At 39.9% G+C, this 18,815-nt stretch overlaps 1 protein-coding gene across 6 annotated transcripts in view; it reads right to left on the bottom strand.

The window, feature by feature from the left end:
* The window catches only part of LOC111588381 (sodium/calcium exchanger 1-like), a 160,552-nt gene that overhangs the window by 61,772 nt on the left and 79,965 nt on the right, over positions 1–18,815 (bottom strand). For all 6 annotated transcript variants that reach the window (XM_055007894.1, XM_035943128.2, XM_035943126.2 and 3 more), the window contains 9 exons: positions 17,669–17,808; positions 16,684–16,836; positions 16,363–16,590; positions 15,864–16,280; positions 12,077–12,187; positions 11,840–11,992; positions 8,779–8,875; positions 6,996–7,187; positions 3,761–3,953 (listed from right to left, as the gene is read on the bottom strand). In XM_055007894.1, coding sequence (XP_054863869.1) covers positions 3,761–3,953; positions 6,996–7,187; positions 8,779–8,875; positions 11,840–11,992; positions 12,077–12,187; positions 15,864–16,280; positions 16,363–16,590; positions 16,684–16,836; positions 17,669–17,808 — 1,684 coding nt within the window. The remainder of the gene's footprint in view (positions 1–3,760; positions 3,954–6,995; positions 7,188–8,778; positions 8,876–11,839; positions 11,993–12,076; positions 12,188–15,863; positions 16,281–16,362; positions 16,591–16,683; positions 16,837–17,668; positions 17,809–18,815) is intronic.

The raw sequence follows: 18,815 nt of genomic DNA, 5'->3' as shown, positions 1-18,815 counted from the left end.
AGAGCAAATTCAAGGTTTTCTAGTTGCTGAAATGCAACGAGGCGAAGACGGTAAAGAGAAAAAGAGGTAGATGAAGACAAATGAGTGCAACAGATTAAAGCAGGTTCACATTAGTAAAGAGAGAGACTGAATTAGTGGAGGAAGACAGAGAAAGTGATAGATGAGAGCAAAAAGGGGATAAATAAATAGTGAGAAGGAGCTCATGGGATCCAGTTAATGAGGGAGAAACTAAGCCACCTTAAACCCAAAGTCAAGAACCGATTGGAAACAGCGGTGTTCGGACGGACGGACTGAAAGGACCCACAGCGTTTATCTGGGAAATGAAGCATAAAAGCAACTTTACACTGAAGGAAAAACCAGGTACAAGCACAAGATGGTGAAAAGCAAGAAAAGACAAGAGATTAAGGAATAAAAGCAGCGGTGATAAAAAAGAGGGACGGATCGATAAGCTGCCGGGGTTTCCTCTGAGGCGAATCCTTCACCCCACGCTCCCTTTACATGGGAACATCGGATTATCGATCCATCCCCTCCTGTCATTCCGCTCATCCAGCTTCTCCAAAGCAACAGCTTCAAAGACTCCCAGCTTCTTCTCCTCAGCATCTGATCCAGACATCCACTGCCTCCAGTCCTCCTGGATCTGGGGTTTTATGAAAGGCTGGGCCAACGTGAGCCAAAAGGTACACCTAAAGTGGAAGTTAAGCTCGAGAGCAAGATCGAAGAAGCTCACCAAAACCAGAATAGACGAGATGTCTGAATGTTTTTGACACTTGAGACTTGTCACACTGATCAAATTTTGAAGTATGCTGCAGCTAAGACCCTCTTTGGTGTAAATCCTTCTGTCTTTTTCCATTATATCCCATATGGCTCTTTTTCAACTTGCTAGAAGTATCATGAGCAAAATAAGCAGTCGATAATATGGTTGAGCATTTCTGCCTTCCACCAAGGTTTTCATTTTTGCTGCAAATGTACGTCAAATAGGAATTGCCTCATGTTGTTGCTAAATGAAAAATAATGTGATAAATGTGGGAAAGTCTTGTAGACATTGAGATATTTTACAGCTTCAACGGGGGATCATCCTCTGGGCACCATGAATATCTGTTTTTAAGATATTATTATTCACATGTATATCTTCAAATAAACCTGTGCAACACCTTCTGTGCTTCAACTTTCCTTCACAAAATGATCCACATTTGTCTGCGAGCCTGAAATATGTCAAACCCATTGTGTAACTCGTGGAAAAACGTCTTTGAGTCCACATATTTTTAGCTCGGAGTACATGAGCGCTGCTTTTTCAAAGTGGATGTATGTGTCTTAATCAAAAGATAAGGCTTAAAGCTGTTTAAACTTGGAGTGAGACCCCCTTAGTGTATTCTCTGATGCTTCATAAAGATATCTGCTAATCCACATCCAGCGCAAGAAGATGCTTACTTATTGTTTGCGCTTGACCCACAAAGTTACGATCTCTTAGGGGCGAAGCACACTGCACCTAGTGATCTTTTTAATCCTCTTGTTGCAAACAATAGCTTCAGTTTCAGCTAATCTGATCTGGTGCAATCTCAGCTCTGCCGGCATCCGCTTTTTGTTTGGTTCCCTGCACTGATACAGCAGCAGCAGACTACGGAGCCTTGATTCTCCTCTTAACACTGAGTTACACTTATCTCTTTCTTTCTTTGTGGCTCTCCTCACCTCACTTTATCCCTCACTGACCTCAGCGTTCACCACCAGCAGCAGCGGCCACATTGTTGATAGCACAAACTGCAATAAACACACACACTATGTCCTATACATACAAAGACACTCCTGCCTAGAGACTGGATGGTATCACAAGCTCTTGTTCTTTTCTAATCCAACACAAACATTTATTCTTGTGAGGACTGTCGCTGAGAAATGCTTTCTTCTCCTAAAAACACCATAGTAGGGATTTTCTGCTGGATTAAGTTTATTTGTAGCACTCATAAATATATTTCGAATCAACATATCATTGTAATTTATTTTACTGCTTCACTCTTGCTCCTTTTCAGCCAGCAGGTCATACAGTAGATGGGACCTGTCATCCTGTTAACCCAGAAAATGAAGTAGATGCTTCAAACATGTAGTCAAAGAGTCATACTTGAACCCAAACTATGACATTTTTCTGAACCTTGACCAAACAATTTTGGCACCAAACCTTAACCAAGCTTCAAACAATCAAGTTTCTAACAAAGTGTGATATTTTCCTAAACCTAAAGTCGTAGTTTTGGTGCCTAAACTGACTGCCTGAACCAGAGTTCAAGAGAAAACAAAACTTAATTCTGAGACTGATGGTCTGTTGTCCATCACTGGATGGAAACTCTGATCTTCTGGATGAAACTGTGCCACTGGTTTATACCACCAAGTTCAATAATCTTGATTTTTATGTGTAACAACTCTTTCCCAGACTATATGCCACAACTTTGCAGTTCTATCAAGACTTGGGGGAGGAAATCCTTTGCCTGGAAACATCTCTAATAGGTCCGACTGTCCTCAGAAGACTGTCAAACTGCTGCCTGCTGAGTCAAAAGTAAACCTGGAACCTATTGCCATGGAAATGAAGCTCATACACAAGCCTATATTCTCCAAAGTGCTCCCTGGACTTGAAGGTCTCATGCACCTTCAGTCTCTTATTCATTGCTGCTTGCCCTCTTAGCACGGGACAAATAAATCTTTGCTGTTGAAGTTTTGCAACAAACTGGCTGCCTTTCCCACCACATCACAGGGTACGAATGACATTTACTTCAAAACAAAATTAAGTTTCCCTAAAAAAACGTATTTAACAATGCAGTTTACTTGTAAAGGAACCTTGTTTTGTGGAGATGGTACAAACCTAACCCTCAGCTTTTAACCTGAAACTATATTTGATTCTAATCTTAACCCAAAAACAGTCGTCTATAGCCAAAATCGTCTGCAAGGTCATAAAATTAAATGGGTTCTTACAAGGACAGAAGTACAAGAGCACACATAAACAGACACACACTCCATCTTCTTAGTCTTTCTCTGAGGGACAGCCACAGATGAACAGCTTTCCAATGGCTTTGCCAACATTTAGCGCCCCTGGACACACAACCACACACACACACAAATGTGTATTATTAAACCCGTGTGGAAACATTTACTGTTTCCATGTCACATCCCTGCCTAATCTCAACCTTACTGATCTATTTCTAACCTTATCAATCAATCAGCCCCTTAACGAAGTGGGAACCATTGTCCTCACTCTTACATCTAAAAGTCAAATTGGTCCTCACACATACAGATATATAAGAGCACACACACACTCTCACGCACACACAAACACAGAGCGGTTGCTTTATAGGCCCCATGAGGCGCTGAGGAAACTGCATTCCCAACCGCTTTATGTATTGGTCAATTTAACACCGCTAACATCAGCATATTAAAAATGCATGTGGCCAAGGACGCCGGAGCAATTCTGTGAGTGTGTACGTGTGCGTGCACGTGTGTGAAAGCATTTAATGCAGAGTAGCCTACCTTGAAATGTGGGATTATTACCCTGTTATCTACCTAATAGAGCTATTTATACAGCGAGACGCTCTATTAACCCACACAGCAGCTCCTCAATGGAAGTCAATCACACAGAAATGAAACAGAAAAAGAGGAAAGTGTCGTCGGTGATCCCAAAAGGTGTGTCAATCGAGCTTTGTTGCGACATCAAAAGTGGTTTTACACATTCTCAGGTGTCAGGGTCTACATGAGATGTCGCGACAGGTAACGTCTCTGTACTCACATGGTCTCGTCATTCTGAAACTCCAGCTTCCCAGCAGCCAGCTCGTAGTCCTCGCCTCCCTTAGCGGTGCCGTCCAGGGTTCGGTAGGGAATCGCCACCAGGCCTCGAGCCCCCGACGTCCTCAACACCTTCACCTCCATGACGCCGACGCTCTCGCTCACCTTCTGGGTGGCGCTCTCAAAGGTAAAGATGCCTGAGAAGAAAAGAAGGAAAAAGAAAGAAAGAAATGCTTCATATGGGAGAAACACTAAAAAGACATGAAAGATGAGGTTGATAAACGCCCACACTCACTCGCTGCTCTCTCCGAGGTGTACAGTGTCTACTGTACAGTGAGAGAATAATAGATTACCGCCCACGCTCTGCAGATAAAAGGTAATAAGCATTAAGTAAACACCCATTCTCCACTCATCCTCCCGCACTTTAAATCTCTTTGGATGTCATCAAAGTCCTGCAATTGAAAAAGTGGTGACACCGAGGGGACTGGAACTATTATCACGTTCTTATGACGCCTTTTTATGGATACGCTGCTGTGGCAAACTAGTTGATTCATGAGGATGGAAAAAAAAATGGCTTTGAGTGTTTAACCCTTTGAGCACTACACTGTAAAAATAAATAAATAGTAAATACATGGTGAGAATCTGGCAACAAGGAAAAAATACATAAAAAATCGAATATTCTGTACTATAAAAATGGTCAAAGTTACAGCAAATATCTGCAAAATAATAATATTTTTATCTGATTTAAATAAAAAAAACTGTAATTTTACATTCACACATTGCAAAAGAATTACTTTTTGATATGGACATTATGTACAGTTTAGTTTTTTTACAGCCAAGATGCAATTTTACTACACATCATCTGTAATTAAAAAAAAGAAAAATGATTTACGGATTTGCAATTCTATATATAAATCAATATATAATTTTTCTTTCAAGTAATGAAAAATATCTGTAAAATAATATTTTTGCTGCTTTAAATACAGTATAAACAGTGTAATTCTGCAGTCAAACACTGTAAAATACCATTTCAGTATTTAATATTTAAGTACAGATTTTGATGTGGACAATATATACAGTTTTGGCCTGTTTTTTATGAATAATATGTATTAATATAATATGTTCTTATCTGTAATGTAACAAAACTGAGAAAATGATAATAAATTGTTCAGAAAAATTACAGTTATAAACCGTGTAGGCTAAATATGCTCCAGTTACTTTTAAGGTCTTCCATTTATGCTGTATCTTGTTTTCCTATAAGGAATATTAGAGAAGTGGCCTTTAACATCTGTCTTTATTAAACAGTTAATAGTTAACTACTGAAAATTGAGCTATGAAGGCTAGTTAAAGAGGGACTAAATGATCTAAATTAGCCATTGGATTCTAAACAATATGGTAAGTTTTAGATTGCAACAGTATTAGAAATGGGCGCAAAAGTTAAAAAGTTCCAACATGTTTTATCATATGTTGAAAAATGTGAAAATATCCAGACTAAAAGTTGTCTACTTTGTCCGGAAACAAGAGGCTTAACTCCCATTTTTGGAAATAGCTGCACACTATAAAGCCTTATATCACCGTCCACAAAAACTCTAATCTGTGTCATCATTTCTTTGCAGGTCTTATAAAATCGGCGGGTGAAAGGGAAAACAAAAATGTTGCTCCAGGACAACGTGTCCGTCCACTGTTGCCTCGTGAACTTTCCTCACCTGACCTAGACTGTCTGACTTCTTGTGTTTCCCAAACTCAGATCCCACTTTTGCCATTTTCAGAGTGATGATGATTTCATGCATGCTCTTGAGGAGAATCTGGAGGCTCAAGATGTGACCTTCTTTAGCAAAGGGATAGCAAAGAACATCGGTAGACGTACACTGAAGTTAAAGGAGACTATGTTGAAAAATAATGCAAGAACAATTTTTCTCGTGACGCTTCCTGGTCAGGCTGACAACTTTGTGAAGCACATGCACAGTTTGACGACAAGGTAAAGCAGTGAGAATGTTACAAATATGTTATACACTTCCAGGGTTCCAGTTTTTTTTTTTAAATTTAGGTGTTTTTTTATATGGCTAAATACATTTTGTTGCTGGCAACATTTAGCTGTTGTACTGGTCCTCCTGAATGTCAACCATGACCCCCTGTATATAATCCACTAATTATGAATAAGTACCTCATACAAAACCACTTCAGAGTCCAAATTACGCTTTGAAATGTCAGTTTTTTTGAGAGAATATGAGTCATTCCAGAATTGGAGGATAGGTCTCTCTTGAGTGTCAATGAGATTACCTCTATAAATAAAGGTTTAATAAAAAATAACATTTTACGTCCAACCCATCAAATTTCAAAAAACCCATGTACAAAATACTAAAACATGCAGTTGTTGTGTAAATTTGCTTGTCCTGAGACCAAATCTAAATTTAAAAAAATAGGAGAAAAGAATGTTTGAAAATATTTTTTTAAATATCAAATAAGTCTGGAGTTCTCCCTAAAATGCCATTTTTCTCTGGTCCCACCCCCCCGGAGACCAAATTGAATCTCAAATAAAACAGTTAAAATGAAATTTAAATCTACTTGTTTTGGTCTTGGTTTTTTTATTGATGTCTCTTGTAATTGTGGGAACATTTTTTATCAATATAATGTTTTAAATAATAATTATTATGCATGGAAGGCATGTCAACAACCCTGTTAGCACAACCTTTTTAGCTGGTACAGGAAAACAGTGAGTCACATGATACGTTGGAATTAACATCATCCAACAGTGTTCCTAAAGAATGGGTAGAACAAAGCTATGTCCTCTCTTCTATTTTTCATGTTTTCATAACATTGTCAGCCTTGATTGAATATCTCACTCTACATTATATTATCAGGCTCAGAGAAATTCTTTTTGCCTTTATCTTTACTGTTTTCCATCAGTCAGTTTGTCCTCTTGGTCAGCAGTAACAGCTAGCTAAATATTGAGCTTCTACTCCTGGCTAACTTTAGAATGGATTAGCAACACTGTTACTGTGATTAGAGTAGGGTTAGCAAACAACACATAAAACATGGAATAAAAATGGCACCATTAATGTGTAAGCTGAGTCAGTCAAGCCTTTGATAATTTATTACCTATTATTGATGAATATGGCGCAGAAAATTGTAAAAGAGAAGGTTAATTTTTCAATAATTTTAAAGCCTAAATGTCCTCCAGTTCTGGAATGACCCATATATACTGTAAGCAGTTTGAGTGAAGCTGAGGTTCCTTTTACCTGCGTGGTCATCATCATAGATGGTGACTGTGGCCGTGTGATTGTCACCCAGCACTGCTTTGGGCGTGGCGCTGGCGTCCAGAGGGGCGGTGCCGATCTCAGGGTATCCGACCACACGAGGGTTACTGAGGTGGACGTAGAAATACTCGTCCTCCTCAAAGATGTCGTCATCAATCACGCCGACTGTGATCTCTGCGGAAAAGAAATGCCACTTTAGGAGCTTTCTGACTAATCTTCCTGCACTTTAATTCTCCTGCAAAAGTCCTGCAATTGAAAAAGTGGTGACACAGAGGGGACTGGAACTATTATTCTTTTTATGGACACGCTGCTGTGGAGACGCAACAATAAAGTGGCTTTGAGTGTTTAACCCTGTGTGACACGACACTGTAAATGTAAAAAAAATCTGTGATAAAGTAGTGAAAATAACAGCAAATATCTGTATAATTTAAGTTTTTTTTAAAATAGCTATAAAATAATATACAATCATACGGTTACACAGTGTTAAACAACAAACTAGTATTTGTACTTATGTGGACTCTAGGTCTGTGTTTTTTTACTGTGAACATGTAAACTGAACACTGTTTTAGGGTGATTTTAACAGATATCAACAAACAACAATATATGTAACAGTTACAACAACATTGACCAATTTTCAGTCCCTAAAGAATTTAACACGTTAATTTTGTTTAATTAGTTACGGAAAAAATAATCGTGTCAATGCAAAACATGTTGCTGCTAGCATCAGAGCTAATGTTAGCGCCGACAGTCCTGGTACTGGCAAACGGTGTAGCCATCCCATAATAGACCATTTTAGAAGACATTGAAAGTGCTTTAGTTTGCAAAAAACCTTAAAATGTTGCATATAATCGCTGTCATTGTACTTTGAGTTTGCAGTAATCTGCGAATGTAGTAGACAGATAAAAAATGCAGATAAATATAAACGAAACATATACATCTTTGTCATTTAAGTTATTACTCCACCAAGGAGGCGGAGCCATGGAGGAGTTATGTGACAATCAGCGCTGGTTTGTCTGTCTGTTTGTCTTTTAATAATTAAATTCTAAACTTTTAGTTTAGAAAAAAATTTTTATTTTTTTATAAATACAAAAAACATACTCCATCAAAATGACACCACTTATCAGACCCCGAAACTATGAAAACAGAATGAATCTGTGGATTTTCAACTTTCTTAAGGTCCTTGAACTACTTATGCTGATGTTATGTGTCATACAGTGGGAAAATCTAACTATATCCAGGCTTTAAATCATCAAAATCCCTTTTTTCTGTATGTCTTCTTTTACAATTTCATACATTTTATATTATAAACATGTATATGTCTATTCATTGATTCAGTCGTCAGCCAAAATTTATTTGAATTGAAAAACTTCGCTTATTGTGTCAAATATTGCTATTTGACAAAAGTGTGATTAATCGCAATTAATTAATCACAACGCCTGTAATTAATTAGATGATTTTTTTTAATTGCGTCCCACCACTAGTATTTATTTTTTTCCCAAATAACAGAATATATCTGTGAAAAACCTAATTTTTTAATGATTTAAATACAATAAAAACTGTAATTTGATCTCTGCAGAGAGAAATCACTTCAGCAGCTTACTGACTAATTGAGAGCGCGTCTCTTTATGCACAGTAAATCCAATAAACCTTAAAATCAGATTTTTGGTTGAATCCAATCTGCCTGCTGTGCTGCAGGAGCTATATGAGCATCGATGGCACGTTGTTTGAAAATGTCACAAACCATCGCTGTCACTGTAGTTTCTACCTTTCAGGGTCTCCCCTGGCTTGAAGAGCAGCGTTCCCTCGGCAAACTCATAATCTGAACCTGCGTTGGCTGTACCGTCCTCTGTGCGATAATCCACCTGAAGGGAAGAGAAAGAACCGTCAAAGATGAAACGCAAACGAGCCGATGTAAAAAGGGCAGATAAACACATAGAGACAGAAAGCAGAAGAGAGAAGAAGAAGAGCTGGATAGAGGAAGAAATAAAGGAGAGGCATTTGGGAGATGGGGACAGAGGGTGAGAGAGAACAAGAAAAACAGCTTCATTAAACGGAGCCCTCTGGTCAGATACACTCTGATAATACAGACTTTGAAGATAGTGCAACAAAACTTTCCCTGCGCTCCGTCCTTTCCCTCCGTCCTCCCACCATCTGCCTGTTAATTAACCTCCTCCTGCTACATAGACAAACATGCTTACATTACTTGTAATCTGACCGCAGTGATCTGTCGCCTAATATACAGTACCAAAATGAAAATAAATGCAGCTGAATGTGTGTCAGTGTTGCTGCTGTTCTCTCTGCTCGGCTCTATTTTTAGCTCCTCATAAAAAGCATCTAAGTGACACAGCGTTAAAACTTATTTTTGAAGGCATCCATTCAGCCAGCTGATGTTTCTGGGGCTGAAAATACTTCAGATGTTTCAGACACGTGGCCGAGTTCTTGAATTTTAGATTAAAATGTGGAATATAATATCTTCTTATGTTTATAAAAGCAGGGAAATAATAAAATGATGTGTGTCTGTTATGGCTTAATAGATATGGGGAGCTTCATTTTCAGGAACTGTTTTCACTGTAGGTTGAAATAATGATATAACACTGCATAGATGCCTTCAATATGACCCTTATTTACTCTCTTAAACATTCAATGCAAACTTTATGCTGCTATATTCAGTATTCAAATTTTAATTTAAAGGTTCAAATGGCATTACAGGTGTTGTTAACTGAGACAAAATCATTGTGATTCATCATCTTTCTTTTTCATTCTGAGCAGTATTGCATTGTTTAAGCATTATTCTCATTGTTTTGGTTTGACAGTTTGAAACTTTAAGCCTCAGCAGACAGTTCTACAGTTTCATTTAGCAGATGCTTTTATCCAAAGTGACGGCCGACTTGACGTGGCCGACAAAAACTCACAGCAAGCTACATGCCTAGCAGCAGACTAACAAAGACTAGCTTCTGAACACAGCGGGCCATGGTTGGTCTGTTTGTTGGTTGGTTGGTTGGTTGGTTGGTTGGTTGGTTGGTCGGTCAGTCAGTTGGCTGGTTGGTTTGTTGGTTGGTCAGTTGGTTGGTCGGTCAGTTGGTTGGTCAGTTGGTTGGTTTGTTGGTTGGTCGGTCAGTTGGTTGGTTTGTTTGTTGGTTGATTGGTTGGTCAGTTGGTTGGTTTGCTGGTTGGTCAGTTGGTTGGTTTGTTGATTGGTCAGTTGGTTGGTCAGTTGGTTGGTTTGTTGGTTGGTTAATTGTTGGATGGATTGCTGGTTTGTTTACTTGTTGGTTTGTTTGTTTGTGTGGTTGGTTGGGTAGTTGGGTGGTTTGTTGGTGGTTGGTTTGTTTGCCTGTTTGGTTGGTTAAATTGGAGTTTATTGTGGAGTTATAATCTTTTGGGAGCCTGAATTATGACTCCAAATGAATGGTAATGTTTTATAATCTAAGCAATTGTTTGTTAAAAAGTTTAACATATTACTTTTAAGTGTGATAGGTCATCAGTGCTGCTTCCACTGTTTAACATTTGTCAAAATATTTGCTATACTTCGGAACCTTTAGCATTTTCTAGGATTTTTTTGTCTTTTTTTTTGCACATTTTTACTCACTGTGGACTAATATTTCACTGCAATATAAAGTACTGCATGTCAATGGAATCAATAGAAAAAAAAACACGTCTTTGATTATTTACGTTACAAAATTTGAAAAAAACCCCACAAAAACAAAACAAACAAGAAATCAACATATATAACATTTTTCCAAGTGACCACAGTGCACACCACTGATATTTTGTTTTCATACTCGTCTCGAAAGGTCCCAGAATTTTTTTAGTTTTCCCACAAAATCTGCTTTCTACAGATGGACGGATTATTTTTGGCAAAATTTGATGAATGATTTGAATTAAATATCATAATTTATAGCTGAGGTTTGACTGAATGGCACTACATGAGTAGTTCAAGGATCGGTGAAAAAAAATTTAAAAATGCTATGTTTTTTGTGTTTTTACAGTTTCTGGTTAAGACCTTTTTTTTTTTTTTTTTTTTTTTTTTTTTTTTACAGGTGGCTGGTTTTAGATAGTTAATCCAGGTTTGAGTCTCTTAGCAGTCCATTCAATAAAATAAAGATGCAGGCTTTAAAAGGTTTCCCTCTGCTAAAGATGCTAAAAAGCACTGTGTAGATTTGTTTACATGTATTTTTGCATTTCTAAAGGGCTGAGATAGCTGTGTAGGATGATGAATAGAAACTTGGGACTTTCAACAAGTCAGCTATCAAATGCAACGAGCCTGTTGGGCAAATATAATATTTCTTTTGTCTCTAGAGAGCTGCTCTGTCACTCTGCCTGAAGAGTCTGTCTTTGGGCTAAATAGGCCACTTCTGTTAAGAAAATCACCCTTCAGTAGACGGCAGACTGAGGCCGAGCCACCAGCATCCCTCGACAGACAACTCATCATATTTCCATTTGTATACAAAGAGAAGAAAAGAGTAGGCGCTGCTTTGCCTGTAGTAACAGCGAACAGATCAGATATGATTCCTCTCTGCAGAGACTCTCTCATTCAGGCAGATCTCTTATTCAGAGCATCAGGCAGCGATTAGGTCTGAGATCAATGAGCCTCTGCAAAAGGATGTGTGTTTTCTTTCAGCTGAAATGTAAAAATCTGAAGACGGCGGCATTTTTTCTTTTCTCTCTCTTCTTTTCCATCCCTTTTACCGGTGTTTGACTAGAAGCTTCTGGAGGTGAGAACATGCTATGAATACGATCAGATCAAGACTAGGAAAAGTGCCAGAAGTGAGAAGGTTTTCGGGCTTTCATCTGCCTCTCTTGGCTTCTTTCCATCGAACACACACCTTGACAGTAACTCCTGCGTCTCCTCCATGTCTGGCGACGGTCAGTTTCAGGGAGCCACAGTTTTCGAAGCACTGGTACAAAGGAGGCTCGAACTCCATCCTGATGGTGTGAGGGTCGTCCTCCTGGGCCTGGGCCTCGTGGCTGCTCACCACCTGCACGGACAAAAACCCACAAAGTCAGCTGCAACGTGCTCTAAACATCAGGTAAACATCAGGTTAAGTGGATGTTTGCTTCACCTTGCGAGCCTGGTCGGCGGCGTGCTTCTTCAGGATGTTTCCGGCTCCGATCATCATCCTGGTCGCCTGGATACGGTAGAAAGCTCTGCTCTTCTGCTGCTGCATCAGGACCTGATCAACAGAACCAGTCGATTAATGAACTGATTCACGCTGCTAATTTAATGCTGCACTGCTCAGATTAGTGTTAATTTGATGAAAGCTTTCAGTTTTAAAGTGGCAGCTGCAATCGGAGGGTTACAAAGTGGATCTGAGTTGGGAACTCCTCCACGGGGAAGTTAAAATCAGGGTCGAATGATTCACCGAGTGCTCTAGTTTGGAACCAGAACCGACATTTTTAAAAGTCGAGTTAAACTGTGCTTTTCAACAGAGACCTTTATAAATCTCTACACTTTACTTGCTGCAAATTTTAGATCTAATGAGGCTCATTAATCTATAAGTATGTTTTCAATAAAAATGTATGGCTCAATAGTAATGCATTACCGTAATGATCCCCCAAATTGAAAACAAACACATCGGCTATTGTAACTGTAGAGAACATTAGATTAAATGTGGCCTAAGGGCTCAAAACGCTGTGATTTATTTAAACTTAGGAGAAGTGAGGCGGCAATTTTTTGCAGCAGAATCTTCATAAAATCTGTTTACGTAGAAGAAATCTGCAAATATTGAGTTAACTTAAAATGTGTTTTGGCCAAGCAAGCTCCATTTCCCTTGAAAACTATTTAATTTTTCCTCGTGTGATTCATTACGACCACCAGAACTTTCATTTACCCGGCGGAGTTTAACGTACAGGGCAGCTCTCAGTCTTATTTATGGCACAAAGCTGAGGGAGTCGCTGCAGGGGCAGGGAGGCCTGAATGCAAACAAACATCTGGGAGCTGCCCAGGGCACTTTCTGCCTGCCAAACTCCTTCCCTTCCCTCCTTCCCTTCCCTCCTTCACCAACCAAAGACAAACAAATGAGAGGGAGAGGAGGGAGGGAGGAAGCAGGAAGGGGGAGAGCAGCAGAGACTTGGACAGCTTCAGCATTAAAGGATATTCAGTGTGCCAGTTTAATGACTGGTGTTCATAAAAGTTTAAGAAAATATGAGAAACTACTAGAACAGAAGTGTGTGTGATGTGTGTGTGTGTGTGACAGACATCTAGCAGCAGCTTCTTAGTTTTCAGGGATGAGAACCGATTAACCGACAGCTCGATTAATCGCCATGTGACAGGCTGACGATTGAAACTCAACTAAACTAAAGCAAAATTTAACCAAAAGTTAAATTCAGAATAAAGTTTTTCTTGCCTATAGAAGCCAAATAACAAATCACAAATCTAAATTCCCCAAAAAATCTTAACTTGAGGTCTACTTGCAAGCTTTAGTAGAGCATTTAGAGCTCAGTCGCCCAAAAATGGCATTCCTATACAAGTAAACAACATTCTCATTTAGGTTTTTGAAGGAAACAACAGACTGTAATCCAGTAAGTTCTTATGACTAATATATCTTTGCCATTTGTTGTGTTGCTTTTTAGTTGTGCTCCCTTTCAGCCATCCAATTACATTAGATTGGTTTGATTCGTCACCCTGGTAACTCAGAAAGTGTAACTACAACAACCCCAGTCTCCTGGATAATAGTTGTGTTTCAAACCACAAACCTATCAGACTTTGTGTCTCTTTGAAAGTGGAAACTTTTAATAATAATTCATACTGTTACCTTACTGGGAGAAAACATGCTTCATTTAAAGTTAATTGAGAATGCAGTTTAGTTGTGTTGGAATGTAACGTCTGGGACACAGGGTTGGCATTTAACTTCATCTCATAGTCGTCCTTAAAGCACAAACTTACTAAATGAGATGCAGCTAAAAGCTCAGGAAAAAAGGCAGCAAGGGGACTTCGAGTTATATTTTTTTTGTCAAGCTACAACTTCCAAAGTCAACAATGAGCTTTTACGCTCATAGATATACACATATAGGATGATCATGTAACTTACCGGGCAAAAAATCACCTGGATGGCAGAGGGGTTGCATGTTACAGTGCTGTCAGTCAAGTCAACTTTCCACTCTGCAGACTAGTGGTTTATTATCACATGAACAAAAACTCTGCTGTACTGTGTTAAATCTGGGAGACACTCAGAAGAAGTGCGTCACCAACTCAGTTAACTTCTCATTAATGCTGTTTATAACTGGTGTGAACGTGTTGTTGGGCTCCCATTTTCTAGAAATTGCATTAGTAGACCAATTCACTAATGCAACTGTGCACTGAATAGCAATGAAAATGGGAATTAAGTTGTTTAACAGCTCTGAAGTGAGCTGCCACCTCCAACAACTGCCTTCCTGCTGTCACCTACAACACCCTGTTCACAGCTGAACATGTCACATGATGATGTGGTGGATGACAAACTCAGAAACTGAGTGAAGAAACTGTGAGTCAAAACTTAAAGGAACAAAGAAGTGAAGACAGAGCAAACAAGTTGGAATAAATGGAGCGTCGTGTTAGTTCAGAGACCCCAGCTGCTTCACTTATGTTTCAGCATCAGACTGCCATCGTCAGCCGCTTAGCTGCCAGCTGAGTAGTAACATCCAGGCATAGTCATACAAGTGAGCACAGTTCATGACCTGACACTTCTCACAGTTTATGCTGACACATTCGATTTCACACTGTGCGCTGCTGCAGGTCCCGCCGGTCGAAGTTTGACTAAGATCTTATGGGTATAATTAGATTTATTAAAGGAGCAGTCTGACTTGTTGTGGAATAAATTTAGCTTTTTTATACAGAGAGATTTAGGCCCTCTTTAAATGTCTGTGTATTAACTCTCTGAGCCCCAAAACAAGAATAGAAAGACTCATCTATGATGTGTCCTTCTGTTGGGAAATTTAACCTAATCTCATCTTAAACTTGTGATATTTCATCAAAATTGCTTCATTTTACACATCTCATTTTAAAAAATAAGCCAAAAAATAAGATGTTTGCAGTAATCACATTCTAAAATTTAAAAGAAATTAAAAAAATCTGTGCTCCTTGGCCCAGCAGTGAACCATTAGTGACTCAGCTGTGACCAGCAGTCACATGATTCGGTTACTTATCTGCTGAATGGGTTCAACTGCAGGCTGTGTTTACCCAGAGCAGATAGGAGACAAGTATGGAAACAAACCACAGTGTAGGAGCCAATGAGCGCTACGGTATAAGTAGGAACCAGTCTTTGTCCAGGCAGGTGTTCCGCCTGGAAGGTAAAACATTTTGACTGCTGAAGAAGCCGGTCATGGTGAATTGTTTGTTTGAGATAAAGAATGTAGGATTGCAATTGCTTTGGAGCAATAAATGCACAGATTATTGAAACGAAAGGATTTGTCTCGGGCTCTCTTCATCAGATGCGGTAAAGTTTGTTGGCGCATCAATTATTTAAGCGCTGGTGAAGCACCTCAGGGGCTTCAAGCACTGGCTTAGCCTCTACACATAGAAATAGCTTTGGGTTCAGAGGGTTAAGTATGAAGGCAGAGGGCAATTAGCTTAGCCTAGCATATAGACTGTCAGCTTAACTCTCTCCAAAGTCCACAAATATGCCTATTAGCATCTATAAAAATCACTCGTAATAATAGCTACATATCTATTATTTATAATCCAACTACAAAACTACCCTGTTGGCATACAGACACATTAATTAGTTAGTATTAGAAGGGCCAGTAGACAGGTTTTACGTTAAACTAAGCTAATCACATCATATTTTATCAGGGTGTTATTGATCCTCTCATCTTCAAAAATACAAACCAAAACTACAGATCTCACAGCTAATGTGACTGTGTGCTGCTAACCTGATAATTAGCCATCTCGATCAGCTGCTCCATGTCTTTATCCGGGTGCCTCTGCTTCAGCTCCTTCAGCGTCCTCGCCATGTCCCTCCTGGCCTCGTCCTCCTCGTCCTTCGCTCCTCCTTCCTCCATCATCCCTCCGTCCAGCCCGCTGTGACAGTTCAGCGCTATCTGGCCGTCCAGCTCCAGCATGTCCATCTTGGTGAAGCCGCCTGGACCCAGCACTCCTGCCCCGCCTCCTCCGTCCATGCCTCCTATCCCTCCATCGGCTCCTCCCTCCGTCTCGATGATGATGCCGCGATTCTTGTCGGCGCGGTAACGCTTGCGGACGTACTTGTAGAAGAGGAGGCGGCGGTCGGCTACCCAGGCCTGGACCACGCAGAGCGGGAAGCAGAGGAAGGTCAGCACCGCCTCCCAAACCTGGAGGAGATAGAAAACATTGTTAACAGCTTCCTTTCTTTTGACTTCCTTCCTTTTGTCTCTCTCTTTCACTCCTCCTCACCTCCACCTCTCCAGGGGAAAACACGCTCAGGATCAGGTAAAGCCAAATGTAGGCGAAGATGCTCCAGGCCGCCGTGACGAAAAACACCCGAAGGTGTTTGATTTTGCGCGTCTCTCCTTCGGGAACCACGTAAACGCACAGGGCGATGATGACGAACATGTTGAAGGCGGCGCTGCCCACTATGGTGCTGGGACCCAAAGAGCCGGCCTCGAAACCGTGACCGCACACCTGCAGGACAGGGAAAAATCAGATTAGCGTGTTCCCATTACACTGTGTATCGCTTAATCTAATGTGTGGCCGACCAGCTCATATTGTACCGACCTCAATAACAGACAGCAGTATCTCGGGGGCACTGGAACCCAAGGCCATTAGAGTGAGGTTAGAGACAGTCTCATTCCAGATTCTGACTGTGGCCGTCGTGGTCTCACCGTTCGGCTTTTTTATGGTGATCTCTTTCTCCTGGGAGGTTATGACCTGAAGAGGAACACAAGGAGGACAAAAGGAAAAGAGCTGAGCTTAGTTCAGTTGTCCAGTATTTCACAAAGCTGTCAAAGAGCACCTTGAATTCAATTAGATTCATTGTGTTCCATATGGGAATCGACAGATATGGGTTTTTCAGGGCCGATACCAATGCCAATAATTGGCAATTGAGAAATATGACAACTGATATTTTTCATCATATATATATAATAAATGTAATGTTTTGACAGCACGTGATAGCAGAGAATCTGTCATTCATAACTGGACTTACTCATTAATCAGAGTGACTATAACTGAATATGTAAAATAGAAACAGGAGTGATTAAATTAGGATGCTCTCCTTTGATTTTGTGAGATCCACTGATCAGTTTGTCTTCTCCATTTTCTTCATCTTTCACTGTTTTATCACTTCTATTGCCCACTAATCTTAGAGCATTATTAATTATTGGTTTTCAGACTCTGTTTCAGGTTAATCTGTGGCTGCCTTCTAACTTAGCCGCTAGCATAGCTTTAGCCACTCTAAGAGCAGCTATTTTCTTGGTTTGTGTTTCTTGATCACTTTTCTGCTTGAGAGACATTTCTGAGACCACAGAATGATGACAGATAGAGAGGAGGCTGCATCAGGCCTGAAGTAGCGCATTTAATTTATCAATAATTGGTCAATAACAATACAAATATCAATAATCAGAAAATTGAGAAATATCGGCCACGATAATCGACCAGGCCAATAATCAGTCTACCGCTAGTTCCATACAATTTCTGCACACTATATCACATCATGAGAGGATACCCATAATGCAGCCTGAGTGTTTATTCATTCACCTACCTCTATAGAAGACATGAATCGGTCCGCTATAATGCTCATGCCCAGGAACATGTAGATGAGCGCTACGAAGTAAACAATGGCCCGCGCCACTTTATCCCCCACCGAGGGGTTCTGAGGGTTCCACACGGGCAGTACCACTCCTGAAATGTAAAAAAAAAAATCTGAATTTTGCATCAAAGGATCACAAGCAATGCATATCTGCAACAATTTTGTGCTAAACCTCACTAATCTCGACCTCAGCCACTGCGAGCATCTTGCAAAAAGCTCCGCAGCAGCACAACCTGATTAAGGATTATAATATGTGGGGAGATTTTACATATACTCCCATTTGTCCTGCTGAAATTTACTACATGTGAGAATTCAGGGCTGTAATTTGGCACAGTCAGGTGTGTAACTCACCACCGCTGTTTTTTTTTGCTAATCGGGCAATAACACGTTGCCACCTTTGTACGATGTGGGTGTGTTCTGCATATTGTGCTGACATTGTTCAGCTTTAAACACCGCATTAGCACCTGGCAAATAAATCTCTGTCCTGCTAAGCCTCTGGACCGGCTGCACCAAATGGGCTGCAATAAATTCCAGGAGGTTAGGCTATTTTGAGGTTAAGGTGTCTCAGACTAATGTATAATCCTACCTGATGAGAAATATTTAGCAAACTGTGAAATTAAGCAGCAGAAAAATTATGTTTTGATATTTTAGCCTCCATAGGAACACCACATTATGGAGCTTGTTAGCGCTCCACAGGATAATTCTTCCCATGAACAGCCGTATATATAGTTTATTTCTCAAGTATAGTGTATTTTTCTGTATAATCTCAATGTTCTGAAAATCCAGGATGAATAATGCAAACAGGACAGTGAAGAATTGGCGATTAAATCTGCAGGATCCAAAGGGTGAGAGAAATGATAAATGATTGCAGAAAGGCTATATAATTTAATGCAGTGACTGAGGCCATTATAGCATAAATGTAATGCGTAACCATTATTTCTTACATTAAAAAGAAACTGTACTAAATGCATGAGTTGCTTTTTCTGAATGTGGGTTGTACCATTTTGGTGTTGCCATGGGTGCACATCACATGTTTCTGCATGCAAAGGCCTTCGTTTGAATCAAAATCAATCAATAGATGTTAAAGAGTAAACCAGTA

Source organism: Amphiprion ocellaris, chromosome 23 (assembly GCF_022539595.1).
Source record: "Amphiprion ocellaris isolate individual 3 ecotype Okinawa chromosome 23, ASM2253959v1, whole genome shotgun sequence".
NCBI lineage: Eukaryota > Metazoa > Chordata > Actinopteri > Pomacentridae > Amphiprion > Amphiprion ocellaris.
The sequence above is the reverse complement of the archived record's forward strand: the minus strand, read 5'-3'. Positions and strand labels throughout refer to the sequence as shown.